Below are 25,553 nucleotides of genomic sequence, written 5' to 3'. Positions count from 1 at the left end.
TACATTTTATTTTATTTATTTATTTTTTTTTTAAAAGCACCATCTGTTTTTTTTAAAAATTTATTTATTTATTTATTTATTTTTGGCTGTGTTGGGTCTTCGTTTCTGTGCGAGGGCTTTCTCTAGTTGTGGCAAGCGGGGGCCACTCTTCATCGCGATGCGCGGGCCTCTCACTATCGCGGCCTCTCACTATCGCGGCCTCTCTTGTTGCGGAGCACAGGCTCCAGACGCGCAGGCTCAGTAGTTGTGGCTCACGGGCCTAGTCGCTCCGCGGCATGTGGGATCTTCCCAGACCAGGGTGCGAACCCGTGTCCCCTGCATTAGCAGGCAGATTCTCAACCACTGCGCCACCAGGGAAGCCCAATACATTTTAAAAATAGTTTAATCTCCAGAGTAATCAAAGTAATGCAAATTAAAATAGGATACCATATTTAGCCTATAAAATTGGCATAGAATATATCATTATTTTTTCCAGTTTTGTTGAGATACAATTTACATACATAACTGTATAAGTTTAAGGTTTAATAAGTTTAGTTAGCATCCATCTTCTCATATAGATACAATAAAAAGTAAAAGCAAAAAAAGAAAAAATGTTTTAACATGCGATATTAGTAGAAGAATAAGGAAATGGGGCATCCTCAGGTATTACAGCTAAGAATGTATTGGTACAGCTTCATGCAGGGCATTTAATAATATGCAGCAAAATCCTAAAGAAATGTTCTACTCCTGGGGATTGTTCTAAAGATAGACATGCCCCCAAAGATCTATCCAAGGATATTCAGTGGGGAAAACGAAAAACATCCTGATTTCCAGCAGTGGAATAATGGTTAAGTAAATGTTGGCATCCTATATGATAGAATCTATGTAGCCATTAAAAATTGCTTTCCAGGGCTTCCCTGGTGGCACGGTGGTTGAGAATCTGCCTGCCAATGCAGGGGACACGGGTTCGAGCCCTGGTCTGGGAAGATCCCACATGCCGTGGAGCAACTGGGCCCGTGAGCCACAATTACTGAGCCTGCGCGTCTGGAGCCTGTGCGCCACAACAAGAGAGGCCACAATAGTGAGAGGCCCGCACACCGCGATGAAGAGTGGCCCCCGCTTGCCACAACTAGAGAAAGCCCTCGCACAGAAACGAAGACCCAACACAGCCATAAATAAAATTAAAAATTTAAAAAAAAAAATTGCTTTCCAAGAAAATTTAAGAACTTAAAAAAATACCTATGTCATAACATTTGTTGAAAATATACAGTTCTTCATATAAAGCATAACCTCACGTTGATGTAAGTACATACACACATACTATTACCGAACCAAACTTGGGTCTGCTCCTAAGTAAAGCGAATCTACTGACACCGAGTTGAGGTGAAGGAAAGTGCAGCGTTTACTGCAGGGCCAAGCAAGGAGTCCAGGCAGCTAGTGCTCAGAAGGCCTGAACTTGCTGATGGGTTTCAGGGAAATGTTTTTAAAGAGGGTGAGGGAGAGGGTTGTGGGGTACGTGATCAGCTCATGGACATTCTTCTGATAGGTTGGTGATGAGGTAATCTGGAGTCAACATTATCGACTTTCTGGTTCCAATTGGTCTGGGGTCTAGGTGCTTGTGGTCAACAAGCAGTTAACTTCTTCCACCTGGTGGGGGTTTCAGTATCTGTAAAACAGCTCAAAGGATTTGGCTCAGAATATGATCTATAGCCCTTGAGGAGGAACTAAAGGTCACTGACTTTGTTTAATGGCTAAACTATTACTATTTTGTCTTGCTTGGCTGTTTTCCTTTGTTTCTGCATTTTCTCACTTCTGTGATTAAATTTATTCTTTGGAACCCAGTGAAGGCCTAGGAGGCTAAAGTTCTTCTACAAACAAGAGGCAGGCAGAGGAGGACAAGGGTGGGCGGGCAGGGGGCAGGAAGGCCCCATAGGGCTCTTCTCTGCCCGATTACAATACCTGTATGTATGTGTGTGTGTGTGTGTGTGTGTGTGTGTGTGTGCGGTGGGGGGAGTGGTATAAATGGACCCTCACAGAATAAAGCCTGAAAATATCACAAAAAGTACATCAAATTGTCAGTAGTTGTTATCTGTACTTGCTGGAATTACAATTTTTCTTTTCTTTTTTGTTTTCCAAATTTTCTATAATAGGTATTATCTTTGTCATCAGAATAAGTTATATTTCAAAAGAAAGTCATGCCAAAAAGTACACGTATTTTGCTCAAGCAATCACAAAAAGTGCTTGTTATATTTAAGTTACAGTTAAGGTTATATTTCTATATTTTAATTTGTGATTTGTTTGAGAGCAAATATGTTCACAAGGAAATCCCCCTCTTTCCTGGAATATGGATCTAAGCTTCCTTCTTGCCCTTAACGCAACCTTATTCAGCATGTGCAATTTCTCCAAGTTAATTGCATGAGACTCGTAAAACTGGGGATTTTTAAATACATTTCAACAATGTTTAGAATACGTTGCCCAGTAATTTAATACAAAACATTTCCAGAACTCTCACTTCTAGCTACAAAAAAACTTTGAATCAGTTGTATTTCTGAAAATGCTGCCTTTGCTTAACTTTAATCCTGATAAAGAGAGTTTTCTGCCTCACCCTTCTTCTTTTTTTTTTTTTTTTTTTGACACCATATTTCTCTAGCCCCTCCTCCTCCATGTTCTGCAGAGCTGGTCAGTTGGAAAAGTAGGCAAATGCATAAAGGCATCAAAGTCAACAGCAGATAAGGAGACCAAGAGTCTCAAAGGAGAATTCAGCATGAGAGAAAGAGAGTCTGGGCTAGTGACCCCTGTTATTCTCTGGGTGCCTTCACCTGGCATTTGAATGCAGGGCAGTGCTTAATGTCTTGTCCTTGTTAGTACAAGTGCAGTCAGGCTTTCCCTATCCTCAGGTTCCACATCTGAGGATTCAACCAACTGTGTATCGACAATATTCAGGAAAAAAGATTTCAGAAAGTTCCAAAAAGCAAAACCTGAATTTGTCATGTGCAGGCAATTATTTACATAGCGTGGAGAATGTGTGTATGTTATGTGCAAATACTACACTATTTAATATAAGGGACTTGAGCATCCACAGATTTTGTTATGCATGGGGGTCCTGGAACCAATTCCGCCTCGGATACCAAGGGCTAACTGTATATTACCTGAAACCCACACGTGCGAGAATTTAAGGCACTGTTAGAAGCTGGTTGGGAGATACTTTGGGGCCAATGGGGCCTTGTTTAGGAATTCCACATCAATCGCTTGCTTAACAATTTCATAACCAAGATAGTAAAAATCGCTTGTACCTAGAGTGAACTCTCTACCCTACCTCATTCTGTAGCTGTTGGCTACAAGTCACATAGTCACCATGACTCTCAATTCCATTAAGCATAAAAGGAAGGAGTTGAATTACATCAGATGCTTAACTGAGGCATCAGAAGGTCCATGAACATGTGAAATTATAAGCAAAATTATATGCATTTTTTGAGAGAGAAGATCCATAGCTTTCATTGGATTCTCAATTCATGTATCCAAAGAGATTATAGCCCCCTGAGTTATACAACCTCTAAATTCCATTCAAATTAATATTCCATGATTCTCCATTTATGCATATTTTGGATAGTGCTTTTACCTAATTAGAGAACTTTATTTTATACCATGCTTGATTTACTTAGATTTCAAATTGGTGAATATTATTATTTCCCCCAATAATAATAGTGGAATATGAAGTGAATATTATTTCCTCTCATGTATAAGGCATTTTGTGACAGGAGTCTGTACATATATATGTAGCCACAAGAGAACAAAATGCAGAAAACTTATTAAAACAACAAAAAAAGGATACAAATGAACTTATATACAAAACAGAAATAAACCCACAGACATAGAAAACAAACTTATGGTTACCAAAGGGGAAAGTGGGGGGAGAGATAAATTAGGAGTTTGGGATTAACAAATATATACTACTGTTTATAAAACAGATAACCAACAGGGACCTACTGTATAGCACACGGAACTCTACCCAATATTTTATAATAACTTATAAGGTAAAAGAATCTGAAAAAGAACATATAAAGAAAAAAATATATATATGACTGAATCACTTTGCTGTACACCTGAAACTAATACAGCATTGTAAATCAGCTATACTTCAATTAAAAGTTAGCCATCAATTATATTTCACATCAATGGTAGAAATTTTGCAATTACACAGTTTGCTGGTTTAGTTGATGTAATTAAAATATTTTAGATTTCATACATGTTAAGAAAACTTTTACACAGTGTTATCTCTGTATGATCCTGATGGTGACCTTAGGATAATATTTTTAAAGAGTAGGTTGCAAAGAAGTTGGGAAGCCCTAGAACTGTGATTCCGACATCCCAACCCCATCAACATATAATTAACTACAATGTTCAGAATCTTCAGATTTTCATTCCCTGCTTGACATCAATAATGCAGGATTCGACTCTCTGCCATTTACATAGTCTTTCAAGAGACCGCATTAGAAGTGACTTAATAACGGTGCAGGCTCATAGCATCTTGTTGCTCTACAAGCTGACTTCAGATGTGTTGGGAAATTCTGTCCGGGAACAAACACTGCAGCGTCTCTGCCAGGGGCACTGAATCAACACGCCAGAGCACAGTCCTCTTTCCCGACCAGCCAAGCTGGGCACACAGAGCCAGTCTCTCTGGTTCAGAGCACTCCGCAATGATGTCTTACTGTGGGGCGGATACCATATTCACTAAACAACAAAAGAACAGCCTGGCCCTGTTTTGGAAAGCAGGTTTTTTTTATTTTTGTTTGTTGGTTGTTTTTTTTTTTTTTTGGCGGCGCCGGATCTTAGTTCGCCTACCGGCGATTGAACCCCAGCCCACGGCAGTGAAAGCACCGAGTCCTAAGCAGGAAAAACAAATTCCCAAGCAGTTTGTTTTTATTTTTGAAGTGATTGACTTTGGATTGTTGGAGCTCCTAAAAAGGTCTTACAAAGGCTTTAAATTCTGTCATTTGATTCTTAGATTCCTCATCTCTTTGGGTTTTGAAAAGTATCACTACCACATATTCTATGTGCCCTTTTGCCCCCAAAGAATCCAGTGAATTTGTAAATAAAGCTGGAAATAAAACAGTTAAAAAGAATTATGAGACAACCGGATAAACAAAACGTGATCTATACATACAATGAAATATTATTCGGCCTTAAAAAGAAAGGAAATTCGGACACATGCTACAACATGGCTGAACCTTGAAGACATTATGCTCAGTGAAGTAAGCCAGTCACAGAAGGACAAATACTGTATGATTCCAATTCTGTGAGAGACCTAGAGTATTCAGACTCATAGAGACAGAAGGCAGGATGGTGGTTGTCATACTTCTGGGGGAGGAATTGGAGGTTATTGTTTAATGGGTTTGTAATTTCAGTTTGGGAAAATGAAAAAGTTCTGGAGATGGATGGTGGTGATGATTACATAACAATGTGAATGGACTGATATCACTGAACTGTACACTTAAAAATGATTAAAATGGTAAATTTTGTTATGCATATTTACTGCAAATTTTTAAAATCCATTGAATTTTTAAAAATTATGAGACAATAAGGGAAATTTGAACACTGACTGGATATACAATGATACAAAGGAAGTATTGTTCAGTGTTTTTTTTCTAAGACTATCTTTTTGAGGTACATAATTAAATATTTACAGATAAGATGATATGATAGGGACTTCCCTGGTGGTACAGTGGTTAAGAATCTGCCTGCCAACGCAGGGGGCCATGGGTTCAAGCCCTGGTCCGGGAAGATCCCACATGCTGCGGAGCAACTAAGCCCGTGCGCCACAACTACTGAAGCCCGTGCACCTAGAGGCCGTGCTCCATAACAAGAGAAGCCACCGCAATGAGAAGCCCACGCACCGCAACGAAGACTAGCCCCCACTCGCCGCAACTAGAGAAAGCCCACACGCAGCAATGAAGACCCAACGCAGCCAAAAATTAAATAAATAAATAAATAAAAAGAGAAGACAATAAAAAAATAATAATAAAATAAATTTTAAAAAATGATATGATATCTGTCATTTGGGTATAGAGGATACAGTTTTGGCTGAGTTGATTAAATTTTTAAAAAAGAAAAAAAGAAGACCAAGGCTATTTAAACATGCATTGCTGACGTGGATGAATCTAGAGACTGTCATACAGAGTGAAGTAAGTCAGAAAGAGAAAAACAAATATCGCATATTAACACATATATGTGGAACCTAGAAAAATGGTACAGATGAACCGGTTTGCAGGGCAGAAATTGAGACACAGACACAGAGAACAAACGTATGGACACCAAGGGGGGAAAGTGGCGGGGGGTCGAGGATGGTGGTGTGATGAATTGGGAGATTGGGATTGACATGTATACACTGATGTGTATAAAATGGATGACTAATAAGAACCTGCTTATAAAAAAATAAATAAAATACAAAACTTCAAAACAAAAAAAGCATAGGAGAGGACCTTGACTAGTTGGAGGCCATCTCTGAAAGCCCTGGGTCCCTGGGTCTGCCTTTTGGAGACTTCAGAGGAGGTTGGGGAGTTTTCGTCCTCACCTCCAGCCCCTAGGCAGTGTTTGCCACTATCAACTGTCAAGGGTTTCCAACTAGGGGCGGTACATCCCTCCAGGGGGTGTTTGACAATGTATGAGACCATTTCTTATTTGCTTTTGGTTATTACAAATTAGCACTTAATGAGCGGTGTCCAGGGATCTAATATCCTACAAAGTGCTAGACAGTCCTTCCCCACCAAGAACTTTCCCACTTAAAATGCTTGTGGAACCCCTGTTGAAAGCTGCAAGAATAAAACCTGTGAAAATACTCCAAAAAAACCCAAAAAACAAAACATGCATTGCTGTTAACCTTACATAAATGAAATCAAATATAGATTGTGGATTATTTTTAACCAAAATCTGTTATGCATTACATTATTATCTATACCTTTCGGTTTGCCTAAAATATTCAATATTTTTCAAATGTTTTCTTATTATTCTGATTATAAACATGTTAATATGTTTTACATATTAACATGTGTTAATATGTTAATATGTTTGTCAGTACTATATTCTACAAGATATAAACTTCTAGAAAGCATTCACTGTGTTCTTCTGAATAATCCTTCAGCCTAATCAAAAAAACATAGTGACTTGTTTGAGATCATAGAGAAAATAAAAATTAGTCCTTTGGAGTCTAATTCCAGTGTCATTATTTTTTAGGACTCACTTTTTTCTTATTATGCAACTTGGCTAGAATTAAAAAAAAAGGTGTAGTATCACCATAGAATCTGCCTAAACACTAACATAAACTTAAAACTAATTTAATTTAGTTTCATCTAAGAGCAAACTGAGGTATATAATGCTCTAGATTGTATACTTCTTGGGAACAAAATTTGTTTTTTTAATCTAGAAAATGATAAATATTTTTATTATTTAATAAAATAATAAATATTTGACTAAGAAAAGAATGTTCAGTTATAAGACTGGTCACAACTGAATATTTGTACTAATAAATATCTGACTAAGAAAAGAATGTCCAGTTATAAGATAAATAAGCACTAGGGATATAATGTACAACATGATAAATATAATTAACACTACTGTTCATTATATATGAAAGTTGTTAAAGGGAGTAATTCCTAAGAGTTCTCATCACAAGGAAAAAAATATTTTTTCTTTTTCTGTTATCTTGTATGTATTTGAGATGATGGCTGTTCACTAAACCTACTGTGATAATCATTGCATGATGTATCTACATCACATCATTATGCTGCACACCTTACACTTACATAGTGCTGTGTGTCAGTTATCTCTCAATAAAACTGGAAGAGAAAAAAATGAAAGAAAGAAAGAAAGGAAGGAAGGAAGGAAGAAAGGAAGAAAGGAAGGAAGACAGGAAGAAAGAAAGAGGGAGGGAGGGAAGAAGGAAGGAAGGAGAGAAAAGAATGTTTAGGACCATATTTTTGGAGTTCCTATGCTGATCTGTAAACCATCATCACATACTTGGAAAAGAAGTATAGTATTACTTTGAGTCAATGCGTAGATTGATATTAATTTAAAATAAACCTCCTCACTCCATCCCAGTTGTGACGGCCTTTGCATTATTCTTGAAGATCCTGAACACTGTCCACTTATGAATCCCTCTATTTGGAAATCTCTCTCCTAAGACATTTGCATGAAATTCCTTTCCGCGATTTTTCTTGTTACCTTCCCTAGAGACCTTCTCTAACCACCCCAACTAAATTGGCTCCACACTCCTACCCTTTTTAACTCTCTATCTCTTCACCCATCTCCTCCTACCCCCTCCTCAAGCACTACTTATCACTACCTGGATATGTTGGGTTGTTTGTTGTCTATTTCCCCATGCAGGACTATAACTTCAGAGGACGGGATTTTTTTCACCACTGAGTAACCTAAGCCTTGGCACATGGTAGGTCACAATTGAATATTTGTTGAGTCAATGAATGGACAAAGAGTTGAAAAGGCTCCCATTTAAGAGAGTCTAACTTCCAGCTTGAACAATGAGCTTCAGTCATATCTTCAGCAACTTCCATGGGAACTCTCATGGAATTTAATTACATGTATTTTTCATCTTCAAAGTGCATTATAAATAATTCTTTAATTCCTCCATGAAACAGATGTTAATACTCTGTTTCATAGTTGGGAAAATGAAAGCACAAAAAACTAAATCCCAAAAGATCAATGAGTGAGTCAATGTCAGAGACAGATTTAGAGAAGAATTTTGGATATTTAGTCTTGTGCACCTGACTCTCCAAAGTCATTTATCTATATCTTGCTTGTTACAACTCATTTAAAAGCATTTACTATTCCTGAATTTGAAAGTCTCTCAGGTAAGAAATTGGTGACAGCAGGTGACTCAGTTATTGTAAATGTTCTTTCAAGATCTTGTTCTTTAATCTGTAGCCAGTAATTCCCACAAAGCAAGTTGCTGCCTTAGCAGAAATACATGGTCTGTAAGTAACTACTAATTAGTTTCATTATGCCCATCCCTCATTTAATTATAAAATGCTTCCACCACCCCAAATCTATTGCAAACATGGGGAAAATTCTTTATGCAGTGTCTGTAAAAGATTTTCTCGAAGTCTAAGTTTGCTTTTGATTCTTCAAACGTTATTAGAAATAATGGGACCTCAAAATTCCATATGCCAGAAGGATCACATGACCTCATTTTCCATCAGGAAGTTCCTTTTTATATAGGGACAGTGGTTCTCAAATCTGACTGCATTTTAGAATCACCTGGAAATTTTACAAATACTGATACCTGGATCCTACCCTCAGAGATACTGATTTTTTTGATCTGAGGTGTGGCTTTGTAATTTCTTATGGAAGCTTCTGAAGTACACCCAAGATGGAGACTTTTGTAGAAGAGCCTTGGTTCATGGATCTCCTGACACGACCCGAGAATGGACTCCAGGAAGGAGGCAAAGCCAGAAGACTTTGTAATGGTCTCTAGATTTCTATGTAATTCTAGGTATTTAAAATTATTACACTATTATAAATATCTTATAGTATTCTCCATCCTGGGGTTATTTCTTAGAAGGATCTAGTTTTACTTTATCTAAGATTTAAGTTACCTCGAGCTAAGATGAAACAGATGTCAAGGTGACAACAACTGGGATGAAGTGTATGAAACACTTCTTAAAATTGTAACAAGCTATAAAAATGTGAGATACAGGGCTTTCCCTGGTGGCGCAGTGGTTGAGAATCTGCCTGCCAATGCAGGAGACACAGGTTCGTGCCCTGGTCTGGGAAGATCCCACATGCCGCAGAGCAACTGGGCCCGTGAGCCGCAATTACTGAGCCTGTGCGTCTGGAGCCTGTGCTCCACAACAAGAGAGGCCGCCATAGTGAGAGGCCTGCGCACTGCGATGAAGAGTGGCCCCCGCTTGCCACAACTAGAGAAAGCCCTCGCACAGAAACGAAGACCGAACACAGCCATAAATAAATAAAAATAAAAATTATTTTTTAAAAAAAAAGTGAGATACAATTATAGTAATCAAAATTTTGACATGCTACATGAGCCACACAGGACCAAAGTGGCCATTTGTATGACATAAACTGTCGCCAGAATCATTCTTAGTAATAAACAAAATCCACTAAAAATGTGTCTACTTTTATTTTGGACACACTGTGCCTTCATCATCAATCACTCTCACTGGCAGAAAAATGTATTTTGTTTTTCATGCCTGATCTTCCTACCCATTCTGATACCTACAGCTTCAAGTAAAACAGAACCCTATGGTAACATACTTGTTGTTACATTTAACAACGCAGACCCCTCCATCATGAAAGCATTATGAAGGGTCACACCCATATATGGTTTTCATTTGTTTTCTATCAACTTCTCATACTTGGTACTTATGTGGATTGCTTAACTGTGAATGGCAACAAAGGCAACACAGAAAAATGGATGTAAATGAGGAAAGAATTACTGAAAAAGAAATGCTTTGTAAAAAATCAGCAAGAAAAAACACATGAGCTTAGACCTATAAGAACTACGACTAGAGACCCTGTCTCTATCAGTGGTTCATCTTGCTGGGTGCTTCCAGAACCCTGTGCTCCTGTGACCCTCTCTCCCATCATTGGCTGTGGATCTTGGGTTTCTTGTCACTTGATTACCTAAGCTCTTTGAAAGACTTGTTTTCCCCTACTTGGCTCCAGGCTGCTGGGCTTGCATTTGGTATAAGTTCTCTGAAGCAGCAAGGCTGGTGTCATCATTCAGCACTCCTATTTAAATACTCCCTTAATTCCTCCTGTTTAGTCTGGCTCATTGGGTGTCACCCATAAAAACAGTTTGGCTTTTGTAGTCACTATTAGAGCAGAGAGTGTGACTAATCAGTCAGTTCACTGCAACTCTGTTATTTTCTGCGAAGTGAGTCAGTTTCAACATAAGATTTGTGCTCATATGTCACTCCCTACTCTCTGGTGTTCAAGTCCATATTTGTTCCAGACTCTAGATGCTTTAAAAAAAAAAAAAAAAAAGGCTGTTTGTTTAACTTATAAAAACATGTTCTATACACCCTCTCAGAAGAACTAACTCCACAGGAATTTGGAGAAATCCCCGTAACGCTAGCTCACTACACAGAATTCCCAGGACAGGGAAGACATTTGTTCCCTCAGTTTGGGGAACTGTACCAATAATACAACGAGCTCAGGTCAACACACACATACTGAATGTTTACAGAGTGCCAAGTACTTTTCATATATCATTATCTTAAAAATCAACAGTGTATCTTAGAGCAGTTTTAGATTTACAGAAAAATTACAAAGAGTACAGAGGGTTTCCATATATCCCACACCCAGTCTTCCCTATTATCTTACATTAGTATGATACATTTGTTACAATAATGTAATGCTACATTATCATTACAATATTGATACATTGTTATTAACTAACATCTGTATTTTTTTTTCCAGATTTCCTTAGTTTTTACCTACTGTCTTTTTTGTCCCAAGATGCCATCCAAGATACTACATGCCATTTAGTCATTGTATCTTCTTAGGCCTCTGCTGACTGTGACGGATTCTCAGACTTTCTTTTTGATGAACTTGACAGTTTTGAGGAATACTGGTAAATATTTTGTAGAATGTCCCTCCACTGAGATTTGTCTAGTTTTTTTCTCATTAGACTGGGGTTAACTATTCTTAAGAGGAAGACCACAGAGGTAGAATGCCATTTTCATCATATCATGGCAAGGGCAGATACCATCAACATGAGTTATCATTGTTGATGTTAACCTTAATCACCTGGCTGAGGTAACATTAGTCAGATTTCCCTATGGTAACTTTACGGTCACTTTGCCTTCTTTTTCCCCTTTTCCATTCTGTACTCTTCAGAAGGAAGTCACTATGCACAGCTCACACTTACAGAGTAGGGAGTTATGACCCACCTCCTTGAGGGCAGAGTATCTACACTAATTATTTGAAGGTCCTATTTATTCAGTCATTTTCTATATCAGTGTGGACTCAAGGTTTGTTTTTAAAATATACTTGGGTTATAATCCAACACTTTTTTTTAAATACAGGTTTTTTTGTTTTTTTGTTTTTTATTTATTTATTTATTTATTTATTTATTTATTTATTTATTTATGGCTGTGTTGGGTCTTCGTTTCTGTGCTAGGGCTTTCTCTAGTTGTGGCAAGCGGGGGCCACTCTTCATCGCGGTGCGCGGGCCTCTACTATCGCGGCCTCTCTTGTTGCGGAGCACAGGCTCCAGACGTGCAGGCTCAGTAGTTGTGGCTCACGGGGCCCAGCTGCTCCGCAGCATGTGGGATCTTCCCAGACCAGGGCTCGAACCCGTGTCCCCTGCATTGGCAGGCGGATTCTCAACCTGCGCCACCAGGGAAGCCCAATAATCCAACACTTTTTAATTTCTTTTCTTGCTCAAGTTTTTCCAGCTTTGACCACTGGGGACTCTTTCAGTTGGGTCCTTGTCCCTTTAACATAGTCCTTTATTATGGATTTTTTTTTTTTTTTAGCACTTCTTTAATTTCTGGCTCTATAAGATGCTCCAGGCTCATCTTGCATATTTTCTGCCGCAGTCCTCAGATTAGCCATTTCTTGAGAAGCCCCGGTTCCTTTTATTGGAGGATGGTATTAGAAATCAAGATCTGGATGATAAATATGCTGTTACTGGGATGTTTTTGCTTCTCAGCTAAAAGAGGAACTATATGTACATATACTAACCCACATATTTACACATATCCGTAAATATTTCTATGTAACCATTTGCATCTATATTAATCTAAACATGAATTCATACAGATATCTTCAACTCAAATCCATTACCATATTGATCATTATAGCTGACTTCCCTTGCTTCAACAGTGAGAAAACTGGTTCCTACCATCCACATCCATTTACTTAATTGTTCAATTCCAGTATACATGTAGAGCAGTTTCAGAATTATTGTTAACCTGCACCCATGTGGGAGGCAACTTTATCAGCTAGAGTGGTTTTCCAGAGAGTCTGGAAAACATTATTCTGGACAGCCATTAGCCTGGTATCATTCAACGATTCTCTATCAAGGAAGAAGGCAGAATCAATAAGGGAGGAAAATGAATGGTCCTCACCACATAACACATTGGAGTGGCAGGTCAGGGAAGAGAAAAATACAGTTGGTTCATTCTGAATTTTAGCTGAGTTTCTATGAAAAGGGCAGTTGTTTTCCTCCTTGGACTGCAAACTTTTGACACAACACTCATGTCCTTCCTTTGCCACTGAACCAGTTCCACCTTCTTTCAGCCTCCACAGCCATCAGCCATGATCAACAGAAGGGGAGCAACTTTACTGAGTATATTACAAAGTGCGAGCCGAGAGGGCACAGCAGGGTAATGAGGCAGCGAGGGATGGATAAACAGAAGTATCAGCTAGTTGTTGGGCAGCTGGAGGTAGCAGAGATTGCAGATAGGTACTGACAGGTCCAAAATATTAAAACAACAAGGGGAAAATGTGGGTGATGGAACTAAATTTTACAGTTGACCATTAATGAGGCCCCATCCACAGCTTTGACTGGCCTGTGCCCTTTCACTTATCTATTATCAAATCAGTTGTCAATGTGTTATTTTCATCCAGAGGCACTTGGCAATTCTAAAAACAAACCCTTCCATAGTCACTCTCCAGACCTGACCTGATATCTAGAAAGTATTAAGCCAATATATGGGAAAGAGCAAGCAACTCTACACAGGGAAAGCTAAAGTTTTCCCTATCATACAAGAAGATTCAGAGTTAAGATTCTTAGAAGAAGAAAATGGCATGGCAGAAGGAACGGGGGCTTTGGAGGTTCACTCATCTGGCTTTGATTTCAAGCTCTGCCACTTAACAGCTGTGCAACCCTAGGCAAACTATTTGCTATTGTTTATATTCAAATGATATTAAAATACTAAATTATTGGATATATTTAAAATAACATTAAAACAATATATTTTATTAATATTTAAAATTATATGTAACAAAACCATAGCATTTTATAGCACAAAGAGTGAATCTTAATGTATAAAAATTTATAAATCATTTAGGAGGGTGAGGGATCCTGAGATGGAATGCAGAATGTGACAAAACAATTTATCTGTATTATAAATGTATGAAGCAACCTCAATGGGGGGTGGGAGGGTCAAGTGTTAACCTAAGTAACTTTGGAAATGGGTGGAGTCTGTCAGACTACAGGCAACAGAAACTGTCCATGAACATTGTGGTCTAGTTGGAAGTGGGATGTGAAACTTCCAGGAGTGTCCTTAAAGGGAGGGGATGCCCTTCTCACGTCTCTTCTTTCCTACCGGGTAGAACAGGACACGATGTCCAGTGGGAACACTGACTTTGGACCACGATGTCCAGCGGGAACACTGATTTTGGACCACAAGGCTGATGATGATGGAAACAAAAAGAAGAAACCCATCTTCTTCTCATGACTTTGGAGCCACCATACCAGCTAAATTTACATGGAAGGAAAAAGAAACTTCTGCCTTGCTTAACCCACTCTTGTTTTGAATTTCCTGTCACAAAGGAATCTAACCCCAACTAATATAGATTGTACTTGTATCTTTTCCTCCCTGGCTTTTACTCTTCCACCAATCCCTGAATCCCTCACAAAGTGATGGTACATAACTTTTCAATATATAACTCTCCTTCTAAGACACTCTGACGTCTCCTTAAGCACCTAACTCTAGACAATGAAAGGGGTGGGGGCATAAAGTGGACTCTTGCTCACAAAAAGATTATGCCCTTGAATGGAACAATAATTGATCAGGAGCATAATTCGTATGAACTCATTATCCTCACAGAAGAGTTTTTAAAATGAGCTGAACGACAGTATAAATTTAGCTTTTGTTTCCTTTATATCAAAATTACACACTTACTGGATTTTGGGAGAAATGTTAAGAAGTATAACCTTTAAAAATTAAAGCAACCTTAACTCTGATCCTCCCAGCCCACAGTGAGGTGGGGATGTAAACTGGTGCAGCCACTATGGAGAACAGTATGGAGGTTCCTCAAAAAACTAAAAATAGAACTACTATATGATCCAGCAATTCCACTTCTGGGTATTTTTCAAAGGAAAACAGAAAGAGTAATTCAAAAAGACATATGCATGCCTATATTCATTGCAGCATTATTTACAATAGCCAAGACATGGAAGCAACTTAAATGCCCATTAGTAGATGAATGGATAAAGAAGATGTGGTATATATATACAATGGAACATTACTCAGCTACAAAAAAGAATGAAATCTTGCCATTTACTACAACGTGGATGGACCTAGAGGGTATTACACTAAGTAAAATAAGTCAGACAAAGACAAATACCATATGATGTGACTTATAGTGTAATCTAAAAAACAAAACAGATGAACAAACATAACTAAACAGAAACAGACTCAGATACAGAGAACAAACAGGTGGTTGCCAGAGTGGAGGTGGGGAGTGGGGAGGGGAGAAGAAGTGAAAAAAAGATGGTAACTGTGAGGTAATGAATGCTAATTAACTTGATTGTGGTGATCATTTCACAATGTATATTCACATGAAACCATCACATTGTACACCTTAAATATAAAATTTTTGTCAGTTATACCTCAATAAAACTGAAACAGGATTTTAAAAAAATAATAAAAGGCAAAAATAAATAAATAAAAATAAATTAAAATGTGAAGCAACACAAAATAAAAACACTAACACGTTGGTTGGAAGGTGGTAAGTATGTGGTCTAAAACAGTAGAACTATTAAGAAAATAGTCATTCATGACTGGCATTGTTGATTTTCTTTTAGGTATTTCCATAAATAGGCACTAGTAGTCTAAAATCTCTCTCCCCACCCCACCACCACCCCCGACTTTTGATGTTAAACAGGATTTAGGAATTACAAGTCTGTTCAGGGAATAATGAAGCAGATAAGGAGGATGGCAGTTAATAGTTGCTAGATGTCCATTTCAAAATGGTTACCTAGCAACAGCCCGAGTTTGTAGCTACAAGGACTATTGCCAGCAGCTTACAGTTAAAAAGCTTGCTTGAGCTACATACTTCCTCCACTACACATCTCCTCTGCCTGGTTTTCAAAATAAGAATCACCTTTTGGGGTCATGTGGGCTGATGTGCAATGGACCATCTGTTTTGTCTTATCTCGCCCTCTGACAGGGTTAATGTGCTTGCTGTGTTTATAGCAAACCACTCAGGTTGTGAAGAAAAAAAAATCTCGTGGTATTTGAAGCTAAAACAAAATCTCTTTCAAAGTTTCTAGATGCCAGAGATAGCAGCTATGTGAGTTCCTAAATAGATTTTTTTTAAGTCCATTTTTAAGCAAGAAAATTAAGTTTCCTGAAACCCAAAGAAGTAACTTCAAAGAGTTTAAATCAGTGTTAAGTAATTTTCACTAGAGTTAAGTATCATTCTAAGAGTACTCTAACCAACTCAGCCCCCCACGTTTTCATCTGTTTATGTTCAGTTCCAGGAAACTAAAACAAATATCTATAAAAGGAGAAATGCAGGATGTATTACAGAGGTTGTGGTATTTGATATTTACATCCTGTCATTAAGCTGCACTTTTTATTTCCTTTGTGTTAAGACTCTCTGCCTGTTTACACCTATTTTCTAACTATATTTCAAAATTAGAAAAATATTTCTTGGTAAAGTCTCTGGAACTCTATAATCTCTCAAAAGGAAAGCCTCTTGATAAGGTTTAAATACACATCACACATGCTGTATGGGTTAAGAATCTATTAAAAATCAAATTTGCAGGAACTTGGATATTTTTATACACAAACAGATATTTGTACATAATAATGTTCACAGCAGCATTATTCAAAATAACTGAAAAGTGGAAAACCTGTGTCCATCAACAGATGAATGGATAAACAAAATGTGGCATATATTAAAATATAGAATAGTATTCAGCCCTAAAAAGGAAGGAAATTCTGACACAAGCTCCAATAGGGATGAACCTTGAAGACATGACGCTAAGTGAAATAAGCCAGACACAAAAGGATAAATATTGTATGATTTCGCTTATATGAGGTACGTAGAATTGTCAAATTCATAGAGACAGAAAGTAGAACGGTGGTTTCCAGCGGCTGGGGTGGGAGTAGGGGCAGGGAATGGGGAGTTTTTGTTTGATGGGTAGAGTTTCAGCTGGGGAAGATGAAAAAGTTCTGGAGATGGATAGTGGTGATGGTTGCACAACACTGTAAATGTAGTTAATGCTAATCAACTGTACAGCTAAATTTAAAATGGTAAATTTCACTTATATATATTTTACCACAATTTTTAAAAAGCCAAAAGCATTTATTTAGCCCAGACCAAATGTTAACAATACTCTTGATTTTTCCTTGTGCTCCAGTGTCCTAATGGGAGATAATCACAGCAAGATAAAAATCTACTATGGGGATTGTGTCATGAACAGAGGAATAAACCACGTTATTGAAAGAGTAAAATCCTACCTGATTCTTGCTAGGAATTCTGACATCGGTTGAACCAAAAGTAAAAAAAAAAATAGAAAGAAAGAATGACTCTTTTGAGGGGAGAAAGGGCTGACATGTATCCTAACAAATATCCTTTGTGTTGTTTTCTCCTTGGTCTTGGTCTTTCTCCTTCAGTGACCAGACATTTAAATTTGTCTCTCCTGAAGAATTAAACAAAATATATTTAAAAGTGAACTAGAACTGAAATTATATTTTGCTGTTGCTTCCCCTAAGCAGAACTTTCATATACTCTACGTGGCTTTTGTAACGGATCCTGTTCAGCAGTGTAATGACAATATTACTAGTTTTGCTTGTTTTCTCATCTGGGCCCTAAACTGAAACAGTGAGATAACTATTACATAGAGATACTGCCATCCTAATTACAGTGCCCTGGGTTAATCACAATGGATCCCAAATGAAGACCAGATTAGACTTTTAGGCTCTTCTGAGTCCCACGTTTACGATGTGTAATTGTTATAAAGACATATCTCATTTAAAAGCATGCTTTTTATCTTTTGATATACATTGTCTTAAATTTTTATCCCTCTTGCAAAAGTAAAGTGTATCTATTAGAGAAAAATCAGGAAATGCATGTAGGCCTAATAAATCCTAGGGCTCCACATAATCCGGTGGCCACAAGGAATTCCATCAAAGCAGCATGGTAGGCTGGCCTGTCTGCCTGTAATGGTGCTGTGCCGATTATGTCCTGTTTCCTGCACCCCATTTCCTCCAGAGGCATTCCCCCAACCTCCTCTGTGCTGCTCCATCCTTTTAGAGGCTGAGCCTCGTACGTACACTGTGTCACCCAGGTTTCCTGCCTTCTGCTTGGGTTCAGCCAATGGGAGGACTGGTAGCCCCACGTCTCTGCATCCCGAAGAAGTAACTACTTCCCAGAAGAAATACTGAGTCTTATTTGGAGTTTGTCCCAGAGCAGATCTTGAAACAAGGACTTGAATGCAAGCCGTTTATTTGGGGGATGATCCTAAGAAGCAGTGGTAGGGAAATGAGGAAGAGAAGAAAGCAAACAAGAGGGTATATTGTCAAGCAAGTCACCCTACGGGCAACTGAAGTTTAATCTTTCGGGACAAGGCGGGGAGGAATCTTAGAAACAGTGAAGAATATGCACCTCAGAGCTGTCCCATGTGAAGGGTGGGAGTGGGTTACTTATCACCAATTTCCATCTGTCATTGCAGGTGGATGCCCCAGGGATAGTGTACGTGACAATGTAAGAGCTGTGCCCATCGATTCCTCCAAAGGTGTTTCTGGAAGGACAGAGTCAGTGGAGTGGCAGGGCTTGAAGCCAGAATGCTTCAGAGAAAGAAGTGGAGATGATGTGTTTGGACAATTCTTCCAGAAAGCTTGATCCTGAAAAGGAGGAGAGAGAGAAACCATTGCTCTAACCCCACAGCCCCAAAGGCTGCGGGGTTAGAGCGATGGTTTTCAAACTTGGATCTCTGAAAGTACTCTCTGTCCATAAGACCTGAGAATTTAAACACACACACACACGCTGTACACACTGTATCCCCTGGATGCCCACTGATAACTGAAAACTATTTGGGGATTTCAGTTCCTCTGGTCATATTTGTGTTTACAATCAAGTTGCAGCCAGGCGGTAATCCTTTAAAGATGACTTTCCAACAGAAATTGTTCCTGCTGTATGAGAAAAGGGATGGTCTCCATGGGAGTGATGTCCGTTTCTGTGTTGACAAGGAGAATCCTGATCCTGTCTTATGTGCTACTGGTTCCAGCTTTGGAGATGTTTGAATTAGAATGAACATTCCCAATGGAGAATGTTTATGTCCTGGAAAAGACACTGAGACTCAAAGAGAACAAAGAGAAACAGAGGGAACAAAATATTGGGGATGAGAGATTTGTCATATTAAAACAGGGACACAAGCTGAAAGCTTGATCACATGTATCTACCAAATTACTCTGGCTATAGGACACCTTTCCAGAAAGCAGCTCTGGCAACTTCCAACCCTGAAGGACTCAAGGACTTGATTTTCAGAGAGGAACTACTTTAGTGGGTATATAAGTGAATGTCTCAAGCAAGATTCAGTGGGAATGGGCTCCCCTGTGGCCATGGCAGCATTGTAGTTGGGGACGTAGCAGGTGGGCGAGATGTAAAAGCCACTTGTTTGGCCATCCCAGAGGACCTTCCTGCCTGTATGAGAATGCAGGCCATGAATATGATTTAGTGTGTATCTGCAAAAAGCAAAGACAACCCGTCACAGGTAATCTCAAGATTTTGATGTCTAATAAGGAAGCTGAAGAACTTGGCATCAATGATTAGGATAAATAATCTTAGAAGTATTCAGTGTTTAAAGGAGTTTTACCAAAACAAACAAACAAACAAACAAAACAAACCTGCAACCCCCCCCCCCCCCACACACACACACTCACAGAGGAAAAACACTCCGTTTTAACAGAGCAACTATTTGCAACTTGTTTTCTGGTCTTTCCAATCTTGATCTATATGCCTATGGTTTTTAAATTGTTGTGGTCAATGTGTTGAATACTTCATGAGTGATCTGAGACAAACCATGTTAACGCCACTAGTCTGTTTTTCTATCAGCAAATGGAGAGAACTGCTTCTATTTCACAAGGTTATGATGAAGCATAAGTGAGATAATGTAATATAAACACAATCTGTAAACTCTAAAGTATAAAATTATGAGGTATAATACTCATGCGATTGTTTCTTATATGCTTTTCTATGTATCATTTTCAATGGTTACAAAATATTCAAACTGAATTGCTATCATAGTTTATTTAACCATTGTCTAATTGTTGCTCATTCCTGCTTTTTGCTATCATAAAGTTGATTATAAACATCTCTGCATGGTGAGCATTTTTCCCTTCTGAAATATTTCCTTAGACCGAATTCCTGGAAGTAGAACGGCTGGGTCCAAATAGCAGCTGGGACATTCTTCTTGAGATGATGTACATCTTCTTAGTACAAACCCCACCCCCGCCAAGATCCGAAACCTAGTTAATTAGGATGTACCACAATTCAGATAAATTAAAAAACTAAATCTAATCCTGGTGGTGGCAGAAAATCAGGATATATAAAACCATATCATCATAATTTTCAGAAGGCAGATAGTTAAATTTTCTCTGATCCTGGAACATGTCTCCCAGTGGCTAAAAATCCTCTTTTTGAAACATGGCAAGATAGAGAATGAAATGCAAAGACCCTGACCTGGTAACCTTCTTTTCCAGTTTTAGCATCCTCTATTTACCTGGTTTTCAGAGGATGAATGTCTTCCCGTCTGAGGCTTCAGGCACCTTCTTCTCAGTTGGATTAGATTCCGAGCAAAGTAATTTTGGTAAAAGGATGGTTTGCTACACAGATTTTAGGTTAAAGTCAGGGACGTGAATTTTGTGCTGCATGTATACAAAATATGAGGATATATTCCTCATGATCTGGTTTCAGTTTTCTGGAAATATCTTAATATTTATAAAGTATATGCAGATTCCTGGGCTCCTGAGCTGTACACACTCATAACATCAATTATGTGATACTATTTTTGGAGGCTTAGATGCTCAGATTGGCAGGAGTTCTCTCTGCCTAAAAGATTCCTTTTTTTTTTTTTTTTTGTTAGCTTCTGCTTTATAACAAAGTGAATCAGTTATACATATACAATATGTTTCCATTTCTCTTCCCTCTTGCATCTCCCTCCCTCCCACCCTCCCCATCCCACCCCTCTAGGTGGTCACAAAGCACCGAGCTGATCTCCCTGTGCTATGCGGCTGCTTCCCACTAGTTATCTATTTTACATTTGGTAGGATTCCTTTTTTTGATGGAAATTTTGCTTTCCTCCAGGCCATTTCTTTACGGATGCCTGCAGGAATCAAAGAAGAAATATCTAACCAAACAAGTATGTTTCACTAGAAACTTTCCCTATGTTTCAGGGGAATTTTACTTAATATCGTTAATCAAGGGACCAGTATGGCTGATTATTGAATGATTAGTTCTACATGGATCTTTTGCTTCTCCAGATATTTCTTTTTGAATTTATTTTATTTTTTTATTTTTTGGCCACGCAGCACAGCATGCGGGATTTCAGTTCCCCTACTAGGGACTGAACCCCTGTCCCCTGCAGAGGAGTCTTAACCACTGGACTGCCAGGGAAGTCCTCATATATTTCTTTTTTAAATGGCTTGAGAGGGAGTTAGGAGGAGGTATAATGGAAAAGTGCTGGCTAAGAGTTAGATGCGTCTGATTTCAGCTTTGCCACTAACTAGCTGTATGACCAGATTCAAGTTATTGAACCTACTTGGGGTTCAGTTTCTTCAACTTCAACGTTGAATGTAACAAACGCTCTGTCATTCTATATGCAGGAAAGGCTATTTAGAGAGCCAAATAACATAGAAAAGTCTATTTCTAAATGTTGTGCTATTGTGGTTCATTGCGTGTGTGTGTGTGTGTGTGTGTGTTGGTGGAGCACTGGGTGGGAGGAAAGCTTCCTACTTCTCCACGTATCAGTAGTTGAAAAACAGGCTGGAAAAAAACACTGTGTTCTCCTATGTTTGGGCAAACAGGAATCAGGCCACCCTAACCTCACGGTCGCACGGAGATTGCCAGGAAGCCTGCAAAGCTCGTCCAACGCTGCCCAGACAGCCTGTTTGGCTGAGAGGAAGCTGGAAGGAGCAGTGGAGAGAGTTAATGCCTGTAAAGAGGTGAGCAGGTGCTGGCAGGGTGCTGCACGTACTAAGTGCTGCAGTGACACCTGCCTGACGGTCATTATTAGCTCCTGCAGAAACAGCCAGTAGTGATCTAGGGAGGGGCCTTAACTTACTCCAACCTCACTTCAGGAGCGTTAGTACTTTAATACGTCTACTACTTGTTAAGATTATTATTCCTTTCAGATCCAAGTTCTTGCAGCTGGGTATTTATATCTTTTTTTGGTATTTCTCTGGCATCGCTGTTGAAGCTAAGATCTCAGATGAGAGGATCAGGTTCTGCAAAGCACTACTATGAGAGCTCAGAGAAAGTGAGTCCCAGCGTCCCCGAGTCTGCCTTCCCTTCCTCTGGGGCCCTTGGAGTCCCAGGCCTGTGGGGCTGTGTGGCCATCCCAGCGGCCTCCGGCTCACCCAGCCTACACACCTCTGCTAATGCCTCTTACAGACACACTTTCATTTCTCCCTAACACTTCTCTGGCCCGGCCACCTGGTCGAACACTACATCCTGCTGCTGCTTCACACGCCCCTCAGCTCCAGGGAGAACCATCTGCTGTGAGCTTTCAGGTGCCCTTCTTTGGCTCTCTGCCTAGAAGGTTCTTGCCCCTGCTTGCTGGCCTGGTAAACTCGTAAGCCTGCCATCCTTCAAGACTCAGTTAAACTGTCCCTTCCCCGTGTTGTATTGCTTCCCCCTCCGAGCTGCCTCAGCACCCAAGACAATTACATCTACACAGGACAGTGTGAGTTTCTTGGAATCATACATTTTATTTTCATTTTTGTAGTTCCAGCACAGAATCTGGCAAATAGGTGCTCAATAAATGCTCAGTCCATATTTAGACATGCGTTCTAATCATCTCACCGGCATTCCTGTTTAGAACAGGGGGAGGGGAGGGGCTTAGATGAAAAAAGTTGTGTAAACTGACATGGGAGAATCTATATTAAAACATGTTCAATCTTCAATTTGCTTTATGTAAACTCATCTTTAATCAACGAAAACTGGGACCAGATGACGTATGGTCCCTTTCAGTTTCAAAGATGTTATCCAAAGGAAAGTCCCTCCATACTCAACCCCCAGCACACTGCCCCGTGAATTTCTCTTACACTTTCTATCAACCATGGACCCATTTAGGTTAACAAGTTACTCTTTTCAAAACATTACTTGCTAGGAAAGCTAAGCCTTATTTACCCCTTAGTGCGAACTACTCTAAATAGAAATTCTGCTGTGGACAGCCATGTGTTGAAGACAGTCAGTGTACTTTGTTGTTTGTTTGTTTATTGAAGTATAATCAACTTACAATATTATATTAGTTCACTTTGGTTTTGTTTATTGAAGCATAATTGACTTACAATATTGTATTAGTTTCACTTTGTTTTCATTTGTTTATTAAAGTATAATTGACTTACAATATTAGTTTCAGGTGTACAACAGAGTGCCCTGGTATTTTTGCACAACACAAAATGATCACCACGTGGAGAAGCGTGCTTTGAATGGAGGGCTCTTCGTAGGCGTACAGGTTGCAGTTCTAATGCTAATTAGTGCTCCTGAGAGGCAGTCCGCTCTTGGCCCGAATCCCTGGCCACGGAGAGCCACTCTCCACAGTGTAAAGAACCTGGGCATCCCTGCCAGGCAAAGCTGGTTTCAAATCCTGGCTCTGTCACATACTGGCCCTATGACTTTGGGTAAGTTACTCAACTTAGCAGAGTCTCTATTTTCTCACCCATAAAATGGTGATAATAACAGCAAATACCTCACAGGTTGTTGAGAGGATTACGTAAGATGATGGGGCTAAGGTGCTGCCATAGAGCAAACACACATAAATAGTAACTATTAGAGCTCTGCATGATTCTGGGGTTCCCTAGACTTGCCAGGAGTAGGTTTGGGTTGGTTGGCTGGCTGTCGGGTCTTGCTCTGAACTGGAGATGGGCTGCGGTGGGGGGTGGTTTGGTGATAGGACGGGAGGCCTGGTGAACACCCAGTCAGGTATGGCACACTGTGGGGCCCTGAGGTTTGGTCAGCTGGGGACATGCTATTCCAGGAGCTCCAGGACAGTCATTAACCCACAGCCTGCCAACGACCCTGGGCTCTGGGGGCTAGTCCCTCTTGCAGCTGAAGGTCTTTTCCATTCCTAGCCCGCTGAACTAGGGAAGCTACTGCACTTTATAAAGCTGTGAAACATACAGAAACTCTTATTTCAGACATGAAATAAAATGCCAGAATCAGTTTTGCATCTGTAAATAATCTATCTCACCTTTGGAAGTGAAGCCCATGGAAGATTATTTCTTTAAGTGGGGTGTTCAGAGCAGCTACACCTGAGCCCCATCTCAGACATGATGAATCAAGATCTCGGAGATGAGGATGAAGAGCCTACATTAAATCAAGTCCCCCACGTAATCCTGATGCACCCTGAACCCTTGCTTCTGCAACTGCGTTCCCACCGGCACCACTTGGGAGCTTATAAGAAATGACACTCAGGCCCTGCCCCGGACCTACTGAATCTGCACTTTTAAATAACTGCGCTAAAATATGCATAACACAGAATTTACCACCTTAACTGTTTTTTTAAGTGTACAGTTCAGTAGTGTTAAGTATATTCACATTTTTGTGCAACCAATTTCCAGAAGTCTTTCCATCCCGCAAAATTGAAACTCTACCCATGAAAACAACTCCCCATCTTCTCGCCCCATCCCCGCCCCAGTCACTGGCAACCACTCAGAACTGCATTTTAACAAGTTCCCCAGCTGATTCATATACCCATTAAAGGTTGAGAGACACTGCCCTAAGTACGAGAACCACACATCATAAAATCAGGAGCCACTGTGAGTTTCTTGAGGCACCCAGGCCATGGCCTTGGGCCAGGCCATGGAAGCCAGGCAGTAGAGCAACAACTAGTCCCTCTAGACAATTCTGATGCATGCTCAGGTGGTTTGAGAACCACTGCTTTGACCAGTGATTTGCACTCTTGCCTACATACTACAATCACCTGGGAACTTTAAAATTCATGCCTGAGACCCATCCCAAACCAACTAACTCTAGTCGCTAAAGGCAGAGCCCAGGTGTCTGTATTTCTGAAAGATCTCCCAGTGATTCTGATTACTTAGCCAAGTTTCAGAACCACTGGAGGGACGAAGGAGGTTGGTAGGATTCTGCACTGTGCGTGGGATTTAGGGGGGAATGATGGCTCCAGGGAAGGCATCATAACTGCTGCTTCATTTCATATTGGCCCAGCTACCCTGATGTGAATGATTGCTCCAAGGAGTTAAAAAAAAATAAACTGTCTTTATGAAAAGAAGTGGCTGTCTCCTTAGAAGCCCTAACACCCTCCCACTGCCTGTCATTATTTCCTATCACATTGCTCCGTTTATTTTCTTAATAGCATTTACCACAATTAGCAATTATCATGCTTATTGTCTGCCTCC

The 25,553-nt window shown here is 39.6% G+C and overlaps 1 protein-coding gene across 6 annotated transcripts in view; it reads right to left on the bottom strand.

Moving 5' to 3' along the window:
• Positions 1–368: 368 nt before the first annotated feature.
• Positions 369–25,553, bottom strand: part of LOC309619660 (uncharacterized protein) — a 40,924-nt gene continuing 15,739 nt past the window's right edge. For 2 of the 6 annotated variants that reach the window (XR_014239112.1, XR_014239113.1), the window contains one exon: positions 369–4,736. Coding sequence is in view for 3 of the 6 variants with exons in the window: in XM_082375098.1 (XP_082231224.1) it covers positions 4,516–4,687 (172 nt within the window). In the remaining 3 variants the exon portion in view is untranslated. Of the gene's footprint in view, positions 5,078–10,997; positions 19,618–25,553 lie in introns of those variants that run through there. The other 4 variants (XM_082375099.1, XM_082375098.1, XR_014239114.1 and 1 more) reach the window with 4 other exon arrangements.

Source organism: Balaenoptera borealis (genome assembly GCF_965194805.1).
Source record: "Balaenoptera borealis genome assembly, chromosome: 21".
Classification (NCBI taxonomy): Eukaryota; Metazoa; Chordata; class Mammalia; order Artiodactyla; family Balaenopteridae; genus Balaenoptera; species Balaenoptera borealis.
Note: the sequence above shows the minus strand (reverse complement) of the source record. Positions and strands in the feature narration are given on the sequence as shown.